Genomic DNA, 20906 nt, shown 5'->3' on the forward strand with positions numbered 1-20906 from the left:
TCAGGTAAACAAACTGTCAAATTTCACTTTATTTGTATTGAGAAAGTAGGCAACAAACACCACTTGGTACTCAGAGGTGCAAATTCACCATTATTTGCTGGCAAAATGTTAGTATATCAATGCTGGGCACTCTTCATTTCCATGATGGTAGCAAACTGATTTAATCATTTTACAAATCTATAATGAAAGACTGCCACAGAACTATAACTTCAGATGAAAATGTAGCATTTAGTTGTGGTTCTTCCAGGTGACTTTTGCCACTTGGTTCATGATTAGCAGCAAACAATTAAATTTGACCTCAAAGACAAAATGTAAAAGTGTTTGTAGTCATTAAATAATAAGTGTTAGCAGCATACCCAATAAAATACATCTTGTACAAATATACCATTGCACTTTTAACATGTCACAAGCATTTTTCTTACCATTATTTACACAGTAAGTATAGTTTGTATAGAACAGCTAGACTGATATATATTGAAAAATAGTGGAAATGTTAACAGCTCTAGACAAGGTCTAGTGTTGACTCCTTTTGTTCCATACAGTTTCCCAGGATGCTTCATGAAAATTGTGTATGTATACCATTGCATAAAAATAGAATTTACAAAAAGCTTAACTCCCAGTTAACACTTCAGAAGCTTATACTATATTACTGTATTAAATTGTTCACTCACAAGGGAACCATAATGACAACAGAGTCGAGCATCAGCCTCCGATTAAGTTTTGAGATAATACCAAAAGTCCTGCTTATTCAAATACTGTGCTTTATTTCACATTCCAATCACTTAGCTGTGCGACAATTACCCAGTGAGTTCCAAAGGCAGCTCCCGACCACACAAAATCTCCCACTGTCTTGCAAGCAGTGATATTAGTTTCTCACGGCTTTCTGCACTTGGGATAAAGATGTACCACTGGATCTCTCTATTCCCACTGCCTTTATGTTGAGCATTTAACTTTGGGGCACTGAAAGTATCTCCAAAGTGATCCAGTGTTAGGTTCTGCATAAGATCTTGGTTCTGAACGTCATCAAACACAAATGTGAGGGCCTGTGGATATGTCTGATAGCCCATAAGCACTCTGTCTAAATCCCGGATTCGTCTTCCATCTGTGAGTTGATACTTGTCTTTCTTTGGTGGTTCCTTTGCAAATTCAGGTAGCGGGTAACTGATATAATCTTCATTGAAAAGGAACAAATCAGAACTTGTTAAAATGAGTGTTTTAGGCTGAAGTGAACGATTGGCTTGAGCAGTTTCTTCTATACGATTCACTTGAAATGCCAACACATACAGAAGGATATTTAGTGACTGGAAGTTAGCCAAACTGTACATCTTCTCTGCCACTAGAAAAGCAAGGTCCCCAATTTCCTCTTCATTGGGATATATAAACTTTACTCTACTAGAGTGTATCAGTTCATAATTCTCCATTTTTCCTGCAAGCACAAATATACATGAATTTTACTTTACACTCAGTATTACACAATACTTCCCTGTCACGTGGCTAAACATTAGATCCTTTGACACAGTTTGTTGCAGCTGGAACAACTCAAGTTTAGCAATTTATACACAGTTTTTATTTGTATAAAATAAGTGAATAATTTATTTGGATTGGATAATTTTCAGTTCCAATTACAGAATCTTTATGAGTGGTGGTGACGTAAGAGGCAGAAAAAAATAGCTGGATTCTCAGATGACAGATAGTATGTGTCTTGCTAGTAGTTGGAGAGACAAATCAACTTCTGAGTTCTAAATGGATTGAATCCAGTATGGAATCATTGAGAACACAAATATGAAATCCCTTATCACTTTAGCAGATGAACAGACATCTTTAAATGGTCCCTCTGAAAAGACCTTTCTCACAAGTTGTGTGTTATGTCTACTGTTGCATCATGATGTGCACACTGCTCCCTAAGGAGCAAGCTCCTGCGGTAGGAAGAGGATACACTGCTTCTGGTCTACCATAAATGGCTGTAAGTAAAATGCTTTAGACCAGACTTAAGCGATTTCCTTAAAAGCTTTCTTAAAATAATCACAAGCAACATCAAAAAATTCAGCTTTATTTAGAGAACCCTCTGCTAAGTTTAGAAATCTAGCCAAAAGCAGATTTATCACAGCACATTTTAATGGCTGAAGGTACGAATTTAACACATTTTTAAAATCCCTTAAATCTTATCTAATCTGTCATTGTTATTGGTTCATGAATGTACAACCTAACGAGACCAAAAAGGTCCCTCTCCCTGCAGATGTTAAGAGAACTGTTCCTTAAAGAGCTATAACTTACAAGTCTAACCCATAAATATAAGCTACAGCTGTAGATGGCCTAAAAGATTATGAAAGGGATGTGATTTATTGGATTCTATAAAAGGAGAAGGTATATGATCATATTGTCTCCCCCTGTGCAAATGTATTTGAAATTAAACATTTCTGTTCAGACAGGAAAGTCCAGGGTAAACTCACACAAGACTTCAAGTGGAAGTGGAACTGAGTTAACAGGAAGCAAACAATCAATGCATAAAATCTTTCACTTTTGGATTTTTTTAAAATACACATTACACAGTACTTTCTATACTAACCTAAGAGTGTAGAATGGACCATTTACCTGTGTTTTTATCCCCAAATTCAGAGTAGAAGTCCTTATCTACTGGTTCTGGTGAAGGTGTGCGTGCCAGCAGTGACAGCACTGCCATGAGATGCTGTATAAAGGCATGGGTACTGTAACTGTCTCTGGTTAGGCAGGTTACTATATGATCCGCAGAATGTCCTGGAAAAGACAGAACATAAGCCACTTACGTATCTATTTGTAGCTTTACTACAACTTCAGCAGATGTTTATTCACTACCATAGAATATTTCCTGTAGTGACGGATTTGAGATGTGTCATTATTTGGTTAACTAGTTAGAACTGATCCTCTGTCCAAAAGATAAGGGACCCTCCCAGACCCATTGAAAGATTAGAGCATGCACATTCATAAGGTACTTTATTTTGGAACACTGGATGTGAACATTTCTGAATGTAGACATTTAACTGCATGACTGTGCATTACTTTGAAAATGTACCTTCAAAAGAAAACTTAAATTTCTGAAAATATTTTAATTACTGATGTTAAAAGTGAACTAAGTTAAAAGAAAAACTCCCTGCTTTTTTAATTTAATTTGTACACTTACACTTTGATTAAGGTCACCTACAGCATCACCTTTTTATTGTCAGTTTCCTCATTAGGATCTTTGCCACAGCAGAGAGGATATAAGAATGGACATACTGGGTCAGACCAATGGTCCATCTAGCCCAGTATTCTGTCTACTGATAGCGGCCAATGCCAGGTGCTTTAGAGGAAATGAACAAACACGGCAATTACTGTGTGATCAGTCCCCTCATTTAGTCCAGCATCTGGTAATACTTGAACTCTTATATTAAACTCACTAGATTTCAAGTTGACAGAATCCCTTTAAACAGAGTGTAAGGACTGGGTTTCAGTCTTAAAGTCTCCCATAAACTTGCCGTACAAATTGTACCTTCAATCGCAATCTTCACACGACAGGGAAAGCTAAGAACAGAGTTGACAGCTGTAGCACTAACTTTGGATTTCTTTGTTTTGTTGGGTCTCAGGTTCACAACATGAAATGTAATTTTTAATTTTTTATATTTTAATTAAATAACTGGCCTTACTGATGAAAAGTGCTATATAAGACCTAGATATTATTATTCTCTGATGTGGTTTGTTTTTAAGAGAGCTAAGCTACTCTATTATATTATGGTCCCAAGAAGAGCAGGGGTAAAACTTTCAAAACCTCCTAGGCTATTAAGTCACTTGAATCCCTTTGACTTTCATTGAGATTTAGCCATCTAAGTACCTATGTCACTTTTCAAATGGGACAGGTGCTTTTGCAAATGTTACCCTAGGCCAGCTAGAAGTTTAGTGTCTACTTTTGCTGGAGGTCTCTGTTGGCATCACATCACTGAGATGTGAAAATAGGACATACCATGCAATTTTAAAAATTGGTTAGAAGGATGGAATAGAGGCTTCCAGGCATAAACATTTACAATAATTTCTGGAGGCCAAAAGAAAAATTATAATGGGAAATTACATTTAATAAGTGACTTGGATACATTCACATTAAAAATGGAAGGTGCTACAAATTCTTAAGAATGAAAGACTAGGGGAGAATAGTTTTTATTTCCCTTGTTTGCTAGCCCAATGTATCTGGTAAGCGTGTTCAAGCAAACTGGCAGAATGGTCTCTTGGCAAGAGACACTAACTCTGATAACAGAGTAAGAGTCAGGCAAAGTTTGCACCTATTTCATAATATGCTGGGAAATCTCAATTTGTGCACAACTAGATTAAAGAGCTGGATGATCTCTACTCATTAAGCCTGCCAAATAAACCATTAAAACGTAACTTATGTTCAGTGTTTAGAGTTCATTACCATCTCCATTTCTACCATCATTAAATCATTTTCTGCTTTTTGTTTGAATGAAGCTACAGTCACGGATTCAATAATCATCATTATTTTGTACTAGTTCATGGTTATCTGCCTACACAATCTTAACTGCAGAGGCATCACAAGGCTACAAGTTTCAATGAGAGCATTACATAAACACAAATATTTTCCACTTGTGTAGAGCCATCCACTATGCACACAAATTAAGAAAAACATACTCAACATGCAGAGCACACCATTGTCATTCACTGATCACCTAATCCTTCGAGTGCACTGTGCTGTACACATGCATACTTTAAATGTAAATCTTTATCACAGTGCAAAAAGATAGGAAACATTCAATTGGAAAAAGTTCACTCCTGCTTTCCTTGAATGTTTTACACATGGCTGAAGTGACTATTTTCCCCACATTTTATTTCACTTAAGATGAGGAAAGTGTAAAATTTTACAACCCAAAATTATTATTGGGCAACATAAGCCACTGGAAGTGGACAGTGTTTTTCAGCCATGCTTATTTATATAGTGGCACCAGGGTGACATCATAAATGTTAACATATTGGAAATGTGTTAATCATAAAAAGACAGCAGAATAACATGGTGCTCTGTATCAAGAGTGAAGCGAAGACAGGGATGAATTCAAGATGACAGTAGTATCTGTAACTAGAAAAATCTATAGGATAAAATGTTACTCACCAGAAATTCGAAAATATTGATCAAAAAGTCCAACATTCACTGATTGCAGATCGTTAAGTTTTAGCACAAAGCAGCAAGAGAGGTGGAAAGAGCGATTTTCACAATCTGAGTTTTCTTGGTTCCAAAAGTCTAATGAATGAATGAGGAATATAGTATGATAAAGAGCAAGTCATAAAAAGGAAATATGATAAGTTTAGACTACAAACACAATAATTACATTCATATCTTAGTGTGATCTTTATTAAAAATTTAATTATTAATTTCTCCACTGTTGTGCTTGAAACAAAGCCTTGAAAGGCATTTTTCTTTAATGACTACTCATTTAATATTGGAAGATTTCTTTATGCAGATACATTCCAGAAACTCAGACAGGAGAGATAATACTGCATTCAGTGAAAAATTTTCACCGTTACCATCTTTTTATTACTGACCTCGGCACAAAAAGGGGGAGTGTGCTAATAAAGTTTGCGGATGATACAAAGCTGGGAGGTATTGCCAATTTAGAGAGAGACCGGGATATCATACAGGAAGATTTGGATGACCTTGTAAACTGGAGTAATAGCAATAGGATGAAATTTAATAGTGAGAAGTGTAAGGTTATGCATTTAGGGATTAATAACAAGAATTTTAGTTATAAACTGGATGCATCAATTAGAAGTAATGGAGGAGGAGAAGGACTTTGGAGTATTGGTTGACCATAGGATGACTATGAGCCGCCAATGCGATATGGCCGTGAAAAAAGCTAATGCAGTCTTGGGATGCATCAGGTGAGGTATTTCCAGTAGAGATAAGGAGGTTTTAGTACAGTTATACAAGGCACTGGTGAGACCTCATCTGGAATACTCTGTGCAGTTCTGGTCTCCCATGTTTAAGAAGGATGAATTCAAACTGGAACAGGTACAGAGAAGGGCTACTAGGATGATCCGAGGAATGGAAAACCTGTCTTATGAAAGGAGACTCAAGGAGCTTGGCTTGTTTAGCCTAACTAAAAGAAGGTTGAGGGGAGATATGATTGCTCTCTATAAATATATCAGAGGGATAAATACCGGAGAGGGAGAGGAATTATTTAAGCTCAGTACCAATGTGGACACAAGAACAAATGGATATAAACTGGTCATTGGGAAGTTTAGACTTGAAATTAGACGAAGGTTTCTAACCATCAGAGGAGTGAAGTTTTGGAATAGCCTTTCCAGGGAAGCAGTGCGGGCAAAAGACCTTTTTAGCTTCAAGATTAAACTCTATAAGTTTATAGAGGAGATGGTATGATGGGATAACGTGATTTTGGCAATTAATTGATCTTTAAATATTCATGGTAAATAGGCCCAATGGCTTGTGATGGGATGTTAGATGGGGTGGGATCTGAGTTACTACAGAGAATTCTTTCCTGGGCATCTGGCTTGTGAATCTCGCCCATATGCTCAGGGTTTAGCTGATTGCCATATTTGGGGTCAGGAAAGAATTTTCCTCCAGGGTAGATTGAAAGAGGCCCTGGAGGTTTTTCGCCTTCCTCTGTAGCATGGGGCACAGGTCACTTGCTGGAGGATTCTCTGCTCCTTGAAGTCTTTAAATCACGATTTGAGGACTTCAATAGCTCAGACATAGGTGAGAGGTTTTTCAGAGGAGTGAGTGGGTGAGATTCTGTGGCCTGCGTTGTGCCGGGGGTCAGACTAGATGATCATAATGGTCCCTTCTGACCTTAATATCTATGAGGATGATATAACTTGCTTTCAGACTTTCTTAGAGTTTAAAGTATATCACAAAGGCACAGGAGCCCTAAACACATGGACATAGGCTGCACTCAAAGGCAGAGACTAGTCCTAAGATACCACACTTTATGAATGGTAGCTAATAGTTTTCTGAACCTCATCTCTGGTAGTGTACCTGAAATAAGAATCTGGCCCACAATGCATATGCCAGAGTGAACAGAGGACTGTTAAGAGGAAAGAGGTTTATGAAGAAGTCTTATTCTTGCCCAAACCAGAAGAAACCCATCCATCACACGTGCCACTGATCTATAATGAGCCACAGTAACATCATGATGGGAAATCTCTACTTGTGCGCAACTAGATTAGAGCTGGATGATCTCTACTCAGCAACCATGCCAGATAAGCCATTAAAACATAACCCTACTTATATTCAGTGTTCAGAGTTTGTTACTTTCTTCATTTCTGCCCATTCTTTGGTGGAACATGTACTTTGCCTTCTGAAGATGAGCATGTTCAAGGAATGGCTTATACATAATCAAAATAAAATTAGGCAACCTGAATCTAAAAATATTAAACCTCACTCCTGAGAAGACCATCATGTGGTAAACAGGTAGTGCGGACTAGGAGACCCAGTATCAAAAGCAATTGAAGCGTTTTGCTCCTCAAGGGGGCAAATATCGCTGGGAGAATGTCACATTCTCAGGGCCACACTGTGCCATGAACACCACAACTCCCACTGACAAGTACGTCAGTAAATTACTCACATGAAAGAGGAGCACAATACAATCCTTAGGCCTGTCACACATTGCTGTTGACAATGGAATGGCATTTCACTTGTACAGAAAATGCTGGGGATTGCTAAGTAACATCAGAAAGAAGCATGCACAGATGTCATGGAGAAGGGGCTATTTGAGGCGCAGTGCTGGATGAAGACCCAAAACCCTTCTTGCAAGGTAAAGCCTCAGGCACGCATGCATGCTGCAAAGGGCAAGCCTGGAAAAACCCATGATGGGATGTTTAGAGTCCCTTGGCTGCAAAAATAAGCGTGCTAATCAAAATCACCTTGAATATAAAGGAAGACGAGTGTGAATATAGAGGCTCACTTACCACTTAACCCTGCAACTTACTAGAGATTCAAAATTAACCCTTTTTGTCTTACCCAACTGATGCTCATTAGTATGAGTTACAGAATCATCCAACAGAAAGTAAATAGCTTTTGTTGAGAGCAACACACAAGCCGTCACTTCCATATCAGGAGTTTTATAAAATAAAACAGAAGACCACATAAGATGTCTCAGCTCTTCATTTTCCACCTGTAAGACAAATTGTGTTGCTTGATTTTGCACATCTTCACCTCTGACTTGCTAGAAGCAGCTTTTGGGAACTGCTTTTCACGGTAAACCAATGAGAAACCAACATCTGAACACAAAAGGGTGATAATATTTTCCCAATAGTTGCTGAGTACAGCTGTATCGGAAGAGTTGTCCGTAAAACTGTTCTAGTGTGCATGAGATTGAGAATGCGTGAAGTTTTTGTTGTGGTCTAGCCTGCCACAATATTTGACTCCAAGTTTCAAAGAGTTGACGAGGAATTATAAAAAAAATCTAAAACCAGCAAACCTGGCAGAGTTATACCCGCAAAATCTAGTTAAGGAGCTTCTATAAGTAAATGTAAAGTTCACAATGCCTGCCATATCTCAAAGTTCACCACAAACCTTCAAATACTGCTGAGATTAGTTTCAAACAGCTTTATGAAAAAAGGAGGAAGTATGACTAGCAATTAGATCCAGTATTTGTGCTAGGCCACCTGGCTTCTAGTCTAGATTCCCACAAATTTATTCTGCAACCTTGGGCAAGTCACTGAACCTCTGTACCAGCTTCCCCAGGTGTAAAAACAGAAGCAGCACTTGCTCATCTTGGTAAAGCACTCTGAAGGAAAGAGGTTATGTAAAATGCATCTAATACCTCAGACACACGTTATACTGGGAAGTAGAATTAGAATGCATTTTACTATATTAACTTACTGGCATAGTTTCTTAGATGTTATGCCCAGAACACTTGACATCTGTTGAAACTATCTGGTGAAATTTGAATGGCACGCAACTACATTCCCTCAATTGTTTGTAACTTCCTAACTCTTACTGAAAAAAAGAGCTGCACCCTTGGAGAAACACTGTGTTCAAGACAAATATGACATTAATTTAGGTACTGATCCTGCACTGAGGACCTTGCGGCCAGACCCAGAGCTTTGTAGGGCCCCAACAACTTCCGTGAGGCTCAGCACAGGGGCTCACTCAATTGGAAGCATTTACAGGATTGGGGTCTTGATTAGCAACTTCCAGATTTAGGAGTATCTATTATGTTCTGGGTTTAAGTTTGAACAAGAAAGGTTTTTAAATACATTTCTAGTTTTAAAAGGTTGATGGCAGCCTGCATAAAGTGTCCCTAATTTGCGCACAATACCTCAGCAATGTTGTTATGGAAAAACTCCACAATCGCATTTCCTTTTAGCCCAGCCACATACTGAAGAGATGAAGAGATTGGAAGATAAGATGGAATTTGGTTATCTTCTGTAATTTTCTGCATCAGAAATTCAGATGGATATAAAGATGATAGCGTCAAACAAGGCTTGCAAAAGCTAGGAGGCAGAAGAGATCAAGAAACATCACATCAGAATGCACACTCAAAAACTGTAACTAACAAGTAGAGATGCAGAGTTTTTCCCCACATAAGCAACATTCATACTTTAAATTCCATTCAGTAGTTCAGAACAGGAGATTTGTGGTTTTAATAGCAGCGTACTATATCTTTTCTCAATGGACTTCCTGTTCACTACATAAATTATTTTACTTTAACATCTTTGTCGTTTGCTTTCCTTCTACTAGGTTTCAGGCAAAATGCAAAGCTTCCTTTCACAAGCGCATACAATAGGTTGTAAACATAAAGCAGAGCAGCAGGTGTGAACTGTCAACTGATATTGTATAACTCTGTATCCAGAGTGAAAGGAAAGACGCTACAAGTACTAGTGGCCTGATTTTCATACACCCAGGCCCTGCTGCACTGTTAAACATAAGTTTCCAGTAACATCTGGTAAGGCCAGATTAATTTCAACGCTGTACCATATGTATTTTAAGGGAGTCAATTACCCTGTTGTCTGGCCGTGTCTGTTTTTTGAATCCAAGAGGTGCTTTCTTACTGATTCCAAACTGTTAGAAGCTTTCAAAATAACTATAGTTTTAACGTCCTGCAGAAGTGTCCTCAAAAGACTGTAGATTCTTAGAAAATGGAATTTTTCATGAGGTAGAACAAATACTGCTGTAACAAATTTGTGTCCGATGAGTAATTCTAGCACATGTCCATCTGAAAGTGACCCTTTCTGCTGGATGGGATGATTGGTCGGATGCAACACAACAGAAGCCAGTGGAATCCTGCTCAGCTGGAATACATTTCTTGCATCTTCTGAGTCTATACATTTAGCTGGCATTACATTAAAATCAACCTTTACTATGTGCAAATGCTGGGGTGTCAGAAATATCCAACAAGGATGGAATGCATAGTGACTCTGTTCAGCAGATTTATACAATGTGGAATGAAGTGCAGAACACAAGGCATGGTCAGACCATGCTCTGTTATCACCCACTGATTCTGGTAGACGCAAGGCTTTCTGAACATCAGTTTTATTACTGTAAACTAGGTAAGTTGGGAAGCAACCTTTTATCTCCATGTCATCTGGTGAAATGTGATAAAATCCCATCAGTTGGTAGACAAATTCTTGCAAGCTTGCTTTGCCACAGTACAATGTGGAACTTGAAAACAGGGACGTGCAGCTTTGAGAGCAGCATGTTTGTAAACAGGAATAGAAATCCTGAAGATTTTGGGAATCCGAAATGACAAATAGGCAGTTGTCATTATTTCTCACCTTGAGGGTTAAACATATTTCTGGCATGAGAAAGCCAAACTCTGTAAGATCTGAATATGGAAAGCACAGTGCTAGTTTCAAGGCAGCTGGGATATGTTGGCAGCTGCCTTTTGAATCTTGATGAGGAATCTCAAATACAGTTACTACACTATCAGTCAAAACCAAACAAGAGGCAAACTGCCTGACTCCTCCTTTATGAACCTGAATAGAAAAACTCCACAGAACTTTGACTACGTCTATGCTCTCTGCTCTTGTGCTATCCAGAGCTGGTGGGGCAATATCTGAAGTAGCACTGAACTCGAAAGTCTGGTCTCCAAGTCCCATTTCAAAATAGCCGTCTTCAGTATCCGTGACACTGGAATCACTCACAGGGCTCCCTTTATTTTCTATTTCAGTAGAGGAGGAGGGTGATCTCTGCAAAGCCTGTGCTATCAAGGTGGAGAGGTGCTGGATAAAATCCTGGTTGGTGGCAGTGTATGACATACATGTAAAAGGCAAGATGATGGTGTTACGAGGGTCGGACAATGCACCATGTTCTTCATCTGAATGGTCCAAACTTCAGAAACAGAAAAAACAACAGTAAGTGTAAGGTTGATTTTAAGAGGAGTCATACCTAACTAAGACCTTTTCTACTGCGTATCAAGACATTGGTTCTCAAGCCTATACAATCACTTCAAGAGAAAGTATAACACAGTGTAGTTTGTACAGAATCTGTGTGTTCTGCAGCCACCAATTTTTAACACAAGACTGGTATAACTTAACCCATAGAGCACTGACAAGTGTACAGAAGAACTCATGTGTTCACTTATCTTCTCTTCCTCATCCTTAATAAATTTAATCAACACAGGTGAACTGATAGTTTAATCAGTATTAAAGCAGGATGGCACCTTGTCACTTGATCACTCCACTATACAGCCACTGAGGCAGTTGTGGACTTTCAAATACATCCCACAGTTCAAAAGAGAACTTTAATGAAATTTCATGAAGAAATTTTCAAGCTGAGAAAAATAGGGGCAGAGTTCCAGACACAGGAACATGTTCTGGTTTAAAGGCCAGGACTGTGTCCCGAGACACACAGTGTCCAGAGACATTTGACAACTATTATAATCAGATTTATATTAGAAGTTAGTCATTTTATCTCACCAAATGTGATGACCTCTTCCATATTCTTTTGATAAGTCCAACAGAGAAGTAGGCACCTAAGGAGAAGAAAGGAAGGTCAAGGAGCTGCCACATTGTATTTAACGAACATACATCATACAACATCATACAAACTTCAGTAAACACTGTTGTAGTCATAGAACAATATTAATCAATATAGGGTTCTTGAGCTGTTTATAGTCTGTCAGATCAACAAGTGGTTGAATCCAAAGGTGCGGCTGGTATGCCTCTTGTACTACTTGGTAATTAATTTTCACTTAAAGGACCTCATTAGAGGACCTTATTTTGCCAACATTACTTCAGCAGCCTGAACATCTCATGAGGTAGGCAGATATAGGTTCTATTCCTGGCTCAATTTCCCCACCTGTAAAATGGTTATTTACCTACCTCACTGGGTTGTTGTGAGACTGCGTATAAAAAGCAGTCTGAGATCTTTGGATGAAGGATGCTATGCAGTGCAAAACTTTACTGCAGATGGGTACAGGGAGGCATAGAGAGATAAAAGGACTTGTTGAAGATCTCTTTAAGCCAGTGGCAGATCAAAGGCACCAGCTGACTCAGCCTTGTATTCAGGAATGCTCCCAACATTGCTTAACAAATGCAAGTAGCGGTGAAGGAGCCATCAAGAACCTGGAGTCTGGATGGGGAAAACTGAAGCTACCCTGATTTTCCCTATCAGCACCAAAGAGAAACTTTTCCCACCCAGCAGCAAGAGGATAGCTATCCCCCCTGCCACCATCCATCCTACCTTCAAGCAACCACACAGGAGAGAGAGAGAGAGAGAGGGAGCCCCACCCTCCAACTTAGCAGCTAGGTGGATGTTAGTGACAGTGATGCGATACTGACATTATGTCAATATGTCATGGCACTGAACTGCAACATCACAATGCAAATACTGTGAAGCAAGCTCAGGACACTACATTCCTGTTCTCTGCAACTCCATACACTACTTGAGTGGTTCTAAAATATTAGAAGGTGGACCAAGCCCTCTAGCACTACAGAAGAGGTTACATTCAGTTCAGGTGGAAGAAAACTGAAAGTCAGTATTGTGTCCAAGGGACTGAAAGCTGTCAGTTACTGCAAATTAGGTCTTTAGTTCTTAGTCCATTAGAGCTGGAGAGGCAGTGGGTTTGCCTTTAGCCCTCGATACCTTGCTTAAAAGTTGAAAACTGATTTTATACCCTATTTATTATAAAAGTTCAGAGTAAAAAATTTAGCTTCAATATTTTACAAACGGAAACCTCTTAATAACTGGTAAGTAATTTGGGGCTAACTTTTCTTTGCCCCATTACAATAGATCACATACTACAGAAATAATCAGATTTACAGGAAAATTCTGCTGTGGATTATTTTTAACAAGAAGAGTTTTTGCTCCAGGAAAAACCATAAATTAAAAACAATTTTTAAACAGAAGGGACATGGGAAGAGAATTACAGTTACCTGATTTCTGTATCTGGAGTCTAATATGTCAGAGCATCTCTGGGTAACTGTATGGTCTGTAGGAGTCGAACTACTGGATGGCGATAAACTGCTGGCTAGGGCTGTTTTTCTACAAATTATTTCTAGAACAAATACAAATAGCTCTTAAAAGAATGTTGAAACAAAACCAAAACACATTATCTAACTGCAACTGTATGACAAGTATTCTTAAAATATCTAAGCAAAACTTGACAAGCAGTCATTAATACAGTAGAGGATAGCTTCATACAACAGATTGTACCAATCAAAGGAAGTCAGTTTATATGGTGAATTGAAGTCTTACTATGGAGGCATCAGTAGCTGCAGTGAGATCTGCACTTAGAGCAGGACTTTCAAACAAATGATTGGATTTAGCCTCCACATTTGGTACAATAAACTCAGTAGTTATCTGAAGAATAATGTATTTTAAACATTTATTGGCTGGTAGAGCAATGCTGAAAAATGCAGTGCTTCCTTTGAGATTTTCTCTCACCTCTTTATGTTCTATTAGTTTACAGCTACAAAATCCCACCAAATCCAAACCCTTCACACACATGCATACTCAGATAACTCAAATGTGGCTGCTATTCCACATACTAATCCTAAACCGTTATTTTACCTGATTCAGAATAGCTGATTTGAGTTACACAAGGATTAGCTGTCCAAACTACATTGCCTGAGTGTGTATAAGCAAGGGTTGTATGGGAAGCTCTATAATATTAATAGTGTTTATGCACGTGATATAGTGAATCAATTTTTCAATGCTACCAATAATAAGGATTGTTTTATATCAGCACTTCATACAAATACTTTTAATTAATGATTAGAAACCAGTGTTCCTGGACAATTTATTGATATTATAATTCTTGATGTGAAGTACAGGACTTGTACAGAAGTTATGGATGCAACTTTCTAGATCGGCTTTAAAAGATCATAAAGTCAAATCAAACATTCTTTCCCAACTCAGATGAAAAAAATTATTTCCTCAGGGGAAACACTGCTTTAACTACGTAGGGAACAAAAGTAGCTAAGAGGCCGCTTAAGCATTATTTCTGGTATATTGTTTCCTGTCTAGCTACTTACATCTCTCCCATAAGCAATTTACTGTAACATTTAATGTGATTAATATATCATGGAAACAGATGTTGTCTTGAAAGACAGCAAAGAATACAGCTCATAAAAGCAATGTGTCAGGGAGTGCAGTTCAGTTCTTGGTAGTTCCAAGACTAACGGTGAAACTGATAATTAGATTGCATATTTCAAAATTTCTAACTAGAACTCTTAAAATCAAGTGAGATTTAAAAAATCCCCTTTCTGGATGCCCAAATACTTACAATTATTAAGTCTTATAGATTAACTCCAATAGTAGCCAGCTGTGTTATTGGACTTCTTTTCCAACATTTTTTCTTTAATTTTAGCCTTTCCCATCTTGTTACTAAAACAACTTACTTTTGAAGTTTTAAGGTAAATAAATTTTAATCCTTTTTCCTTTCACTACCTTTCTTGCAGCAAATTTCTACAAGATGACTGGTCCGTTCAGTCAATAAGTCTCCGGTTCTTTCAGTCTACAATTTAACATACTCCTAATCATTTACAACAGGAAAAAGAATAAATCTAAATATTTCCCAACGATTTTTTAATTCCAATTTTTGCAGCTATTTCCCACCTTCCTTTTACTTCTTCATGGATAACCATCTAAAGCTACATGTTGATATATTATAACAAAAACTCCACTCTCAAGCAATGACCTAGAATATGGAATACTTTAGTACTTGGAAAAGCAATTACAGAATCAAAATACCAAACACAAATTAAGTAGCAGCTGCCCAGAGTTTAGAAAAATTGACTGCATTTTATCTGTAGATTACAAAAGAAATCTAAAATAGATTGAAAGGTTAGGTGAGGTACATAAAAAGGTAACCAAATCTGCTTTGAGATGTCGGTTCCCCTATTGGTCACATACAAATAATCATGTGAGTGCTATCATAACGATCTTTGCCTTCTCATAGAAGATGATGTTGGGGAAACCCCATGAGATTTTGCAGAAATGCTGGTAACATCTTGTTCTTTCCCAGAGTAGGAGCACGAGCTTTGGACACTTCCACCTCCCTCACCCGGACTAAAATGTTTACAGGAAAACGGTCAACTGCTTCCCATCCTAACCCATACGACCGACATACTCCCTTGTTTGCAATACCATCTTAAGGAATTAGAAATAGTCTTAACCCCTACCATGTGTTTCCATTTAATCATTTTCTGTGTTTCTAACTGAACTGAAGCCAAAAAAGCTCAGTGATGTTCACTTATCCTCAGTCACGCATCAGCATTCCTGTAAATCAGCAGGAATGAGCATAGCTCTATAAATAGTGTTAATGGCTGCTGCAAAAGCAGTACACAGAGCACAAAGCCTTTTTGGGTATGCCCCATTTATGCAGTTGGTTTGCTTTTATGAACATTTGTCAAAAGGATTTTGGCACAATGGGTATACCGAGATCACAGGGTTAGAATCAGTGTGATAACCCTCATGTTAATATTACTATGGATGTTTTTCTCTGCTCCCCTTTTCTACCTTCTTTCAGGTTTCCTGACTTAACTGTGTCTCTTGTCAAAAAGCAACATGGGAACAACCACCACATCAATACCCTCTTATTATCCCAACACCAAAAAGGGAAGAAAAAACATTTTAAAGCATCGCTGTACATATAGGTTTGCCATTAGAGCACTAGAGCTTTGTCTACATTAGGAAAACCTGGATGTGTAATCCTCCACCAGTGATTTGAGCAGGATTAGATACAGTGGTAAAAAGATTTGCACCAGGTTTATGCTACAAGCTACCTCAGTTAACACCACCAGAGGAAAACTACAGGTCAGAATTTTGCCAATATAAATATAACTTAGAAGTCTGGGACAATACCCGTTTGCCTTTACGCTTCAACTGATGCTGACAAAGCCCCATATTCAGTATATAAACTTCATGTATATCAATGCAGCCTAGAAAAACAGGACCAAGAGGCCCAGCCCAGCAGCACGATACATACATGATTACCTTGGCTGGAGCTGACAGGATGAGGCAGAGAAGAAGAGGAAGGATGAACAGTAAGAGAACAGTTTGATTTGGAGCTGGCAGCAGTGAGCCTGGAGTCCTCACTGATCTAATAAAGAAAGTACGTAGTGGTTAAAGAAACAAGAATCTAGCGCCACTGACAATAAACATACAGAGCAAATATTAGATCCAAGAACTCAAACAAATCCACATAATCACATGGCTTGTTTTCTGTGAAAGCTCAGCTGTCATTAACAATTTTCAGTTCACATCCATTCAAGTCTATATTTTATTTTCTGTTACAGTGAAATCCTGTTATAAGGATCCATTCTGGAAAATGCCATTTTGATTATACTGATAATATTAACCAGTTATATCTAGACTGATGGAATAGTGCATTTCGCAAGTCAGACGACTGACTAAAAGGACAGAGCAACTTCTGGTAGTTTTTCTAATGCCAAGTCTGGACAGTCTGGTTATAACTGGCCTCACAGCCACAATCAAAAGTGCAAACCTGAAACATACTTTAACTGCAGGTGAGAGGTACGCAGGATACGTCTACACTACGAGAGAGGGGTGTGCTTCCCCTGTTCAGGTACACCAGGGGTGGCCACCATGTGGCTCTGGAGCTGCATGCGGCTCTTCAGAAGTTAATATGCAGCTCCTTGCATAGGCACTAACTCCAGGGCTGGAGCTATAGATGCTAAGTTTCCAGTGTGCCTGGGGGTGTTCAGTGCTCAACCCCCTGCTCCGCCGCCCCAGGCCCTGCCCCCACTCCACCCCTTCCCCTGAGCCTGTCATGCCCTTGCTTTTCCCCACTCCCCACCAGAGCCTCCAGTGTAACGCATAACAGCTGATCGCGGTGGGCAGGAGTGGGGAGGGAGTGGGATTGGTGGGGCTGCCAGCGGGCAGGAGGTGCTGCAGGTTGGAGTGGAAGGAGCAGATGGGGGGCTGCTGACGTATTAGTGTGGCTCTTTGGCAATGTACATTGGTAAATTCTGGCTCCTTCTCAGGCTCAGGTTGGCCGCCCCTGATGTACACATTCGCACTAGCTCTCATTGAGTACAAACGGCAGTGTAGCAGCAGTAGCATGGGCAGCAGAAGCACAGCTGAGATGTGACAAGTACAAAAGAGCCAGAAACTGGTGGGTACGCACTCCGCTGCTAGCCACGCTATCACAGCTACACTTCTATTTATACTTGCTCATATACTCAATGAGAGCAAGTGTGAGTATGTGTACCTGAGCAGGGGAACTGCCCTCCTAGCTCACACTGCAGGCACAGTTCAGAGGTGGGACAGTCTCACCTGACTTTGATTCCCCGAGGAAACAAAATCAAAGAAATCCCCACCAGTGCCAACAGGGAAGGTCTTTTAAAAAATTATTTAAATACTTTACTGCACAATCAGTGGACATTGTTTTTAGTGATCATCTTTGAATGGACTTTACAACTTATAACATGGACCAGCACAGCTGTGCTTCTCATCAAGTTAGCCACTCTGTATATTGTGAAGTCATTCTACCTATCCCTCCTCCTTCTCATCTGCCAGATCACCACAGAAAGGAAGGCATAGAAGACATTACTGCAGTTAAAGGAACAGAACAGGAAAAACGTGCAAAATTGCTGCATTTAAAGTTCATCAGACGTTAAAGCAAGCAAGCAGAGCATGTTTTGTAGAAGTTGTTACAAAACAGATGCTTCATTAGTAAGCCAAATAGATCCACCAGTAATTTGAGATATTATTTAAGTCTTGTAGAATATCTTAGTTTTTTTTTTTTTCCCCCCAAGCAGCACATTGTCCATGTTTTACTCACATGGTTTCTAGCCCCTGATCCTCCTTCCTCTTAAAAACTCACCTTCTTATCAGAGTTATTCAACTTGTACTTAACCTCCTTTGCTTTTTGAATAGCTTTCAACACTTCTACAGTGTCAAGTTCCTTTTCTGTGGTACTGATATTATCCAAACAGACCTGAATAAAATCCATAAAGACAAATTGTTTGGTTAAGCCTCAATAACAATACTGAAAGAATGATGCACTCATTGAAGCAAGACACCACCACTATTTTGAGATGACCACTGTCTGTTTACACGAATACAAACATTTAAAGTAATCTGGTACCATAATGGAAAACTAAGTACATCTGTAGGGTTACTTTTCATGGAAAACCAGACCTTCCCACCCTAACTCCCAAAGGACTGAGACAACTTTCAATGCAAGTTCAAAAATGCCTGAAAAGCTATTTTCACACCTTTCTAGCAAACACTGTGTTCAAATGTAAATGTGCTGCTTCTCTATTCACACAAGGCCTTAAGTTTTCTTCCCACAGCTGACATTGCCAGGAGTAAGATGGTTTCATTCTCTAAAATAGAGAATCTCTACAACACATAGCAAACATTTAAAGACAGGTTTCAGAGTAACAGCCGTGTTAGTCTGTATTCGCAAAAAGAAAAGGAGTACTTGTGGCATCTTAGAGACTAACCAATTTATTTGAGCATAAGCTTTCGTGAGCTACAGCTCACTTCATCAGATGCATACCGTGGAAACTGCAGCAGACTTTATATATACACAGAGAATATGAAACAATACCTCCTCCCACCCCACTGTCCTGCTGGTAATAGCTTATCTAAAGTGATCATCAGGTGGGCCATTTCCAGCACAAATCCAGGTTTTCTCACCCTCCACCCCCCCACACAAATTCACTCTCCTGCTGGTGATAGCCCATCCAAAGTGACAACTCTTTACACAATGTGCATGACAATCAAGTTGGGCTATTTCCTGCACAAATCCAGGTTTTCTCACATCCCCCCCACCCCCATACACACACAAACTCACTCTCCTGCTGGTAATAGCTCATCCAAACTGACCACTCTTCAAGTTTAAATCCAAGTCAAATCCAAATCACTTTAGATAAGCTATTACCAGCAGGACAGTGGGGTGGGAGGAGGTATTGTTTCATATTCTCTGTGTATATATAAAGTCTGCTGCAGTTTCCACGATATGCATCTGATGAAGTGAGCTGTAGCTCACGAAAGCTTATGCTCAAATAAATTGGTTAGTCTCTAAGGTGCCACAAGTACTCCTTTTCTTTTTACAAACATTTAAAGGAATTTTTGCAAATTTAACAGCTGTGCAAAAAAAGCTGAACTAGCCACTTGTTTTCTCTACAGATTTTAGAAAATAAAAAGATTTTTAGGTACTGAATTCAAATAAAAATTCCAAGTGGCTTACCTCTGAGGCTCTGTCCCCAAATTGGGCTAGCACTTTGGTCCTGTAATCAGGAATGATGCTCAAAGGATTGTTGGATAAGACCACCTTTTCTAAACATGGAAGGCTTCCTATATTTCTTATTTCGTCAATCTGAAAATATTTGCATATAAATATAGGTGTCACTCAAAATTGCATTCTTTGAAAATGAGCATATGTATAAATGTATGAAGTATAGGGTGTATACAACAGGAAAACTATAATAATGCTGCAAGCACAAAGACCTATTATAATCCGTATTTTAACTTTGAAACCAACTGCCCATAACCTGAAGGACAATTTGTTAAAATTAATTTTATTGTTGCAATGAAGCTAATCAGTTACCTGATCTATTTTGTTGCTGCTAAGATCCAGGTTGACTAGTGAGTACAGTTTGTTAAGGCCACACAGCCTTTCCAGAAGGTTTCCTGCTAAATTCAGAGTTTTAATGTTCCCAAGTTTTGTATGAACACCCTCCAACGATGCAAGTTTGTTGTAGGATAGGTCCAGATGAATGAGGTTGTAAAGATGCTGCAACACCAGAACACAACAGCAACATCACAGACCAATTCAGTCAAATTAAATAACATCTATTGGAGACACTGTGCTAAGGCTCACCCCAGCTGTGTGCAAGATTAAAATGCACACTAGCCAGCAAAAATTTGTGCATAGTCTCATTCACCCATGTGGGCCCATGTAGGGAGGGAGAGATTCCCCTGGCTCAGTTCTACAGACCCACATTGCCTTCATTGCCAGCTGGTTGCTATGCAAAATGATAAGAACTGCAGGGGAGCTGGTGAAACAAGAAAAGGGAGAGGGAAAATGGAGGACTGAAAGTAGTATATGGTGGAGCATGGACATGGAGGGAGCTAGCCCAAATTGTTTTTAATGATGTCAGAATGTAATCTTTACAGTTAATGCACTATGCATGAGAAAGGCAGCCAACACAAAGTCCAAACGAAGAAGCTCTGTGCTCTCACATCCCAAGACTTCGGAGACAAAAGTGAATCCTCAATAATGTCACTGACCTGTACATTCTCTATTAGCGACACGTCATTGTGACTCAATTCTAGGAATTCAATCTTCGGAATTAGTTTCTGGAAGAAAAGAAATGGTTTTATGCAGTAAAATGCCCTTTTGCTTCTGCCAATCGGCCCACATTTGCCAGGCTGTCAGCTGATTAATGATAAAGAAAAAGGCATATTTGTATGTCCTGAGTCTCTAAAGTAAAAAGAACAAAACCAAAAAACA

The 20906-nt window shown here is 39.0% G+C and overlaps 1 protein-coding gene across 10 annotated transcripts in view; it reads right to left on the minus strand.

Annotated features, from left to right (window-relative positions):
- Positions 1–20906, minus strand: part of NISCH (nischarin) — a 59748-nt gene continuing 38842 nt past the window's right edge. For 3 of the 10 annotated variants that reach the window (XM_073352450.2, XM_073352447.2, XM_073352452.1), the window contains 13 exons: positions 20684–20752; positions 20001–20186; positions 19641–19769; positions 18267–18380; positions 16415–16520; positions 13351–13472; positions 11893–11948; positions 9977–11305; positions 9294–9468; positions 7991–8144; positions 5126–5254; positions 2593–2754; positions 1–1426 (listed from right to left, as the gene is read on the minus strand). In XM_073352450.2, coding sequence (XP_073208551.1) covers positions 798–1426; positions 2593–2754; positions 5126–5254; positions 7991–8144; positions 9294–9468; positions 9977–11305; positions 11893–11948; positions 13351–13472; positions 16415–16520; positions 18267–18380; positions 19641–19769; positions 20001–20186; positions 20684–20752 — 3360 coding nt within the window. In that variant the 3' untranslated portion in view covers positions 1–797. Of the gene's footprint in view, positions 1427–2592; positions 2755–5125; positions 5255–7990; positions 8145–9293; positions 9469–9976; positions 11306–11892; positions 11949–13350; positions 13473–16406; positions 16521–18266; positions 18381–19640; positions 19770–20000; positions 20187–20683; positions 20753–20906 lie in introns of those variants that run through there. The other 7 variants (XM_073352449.2, XM_073352448.2, XM_073352451.2 and 4 more) reach the window with 7 other exon arrangements.

This window comes from Lepidochelys kempii, chromosome 7, assembly GCF_965140285.1.
Source record: "Lepidochelys kempii isolate rLepKem1 chromosome 7, rLepKem1.hap1, whole genome shotgun sequence".
In the NCBI taxonomy this organism is placed as follows: Eukaryota; Metazoa; Chordata; order Testudines; family Cheloniidae; genus Lepidochelys; species Lepidochelys kempii.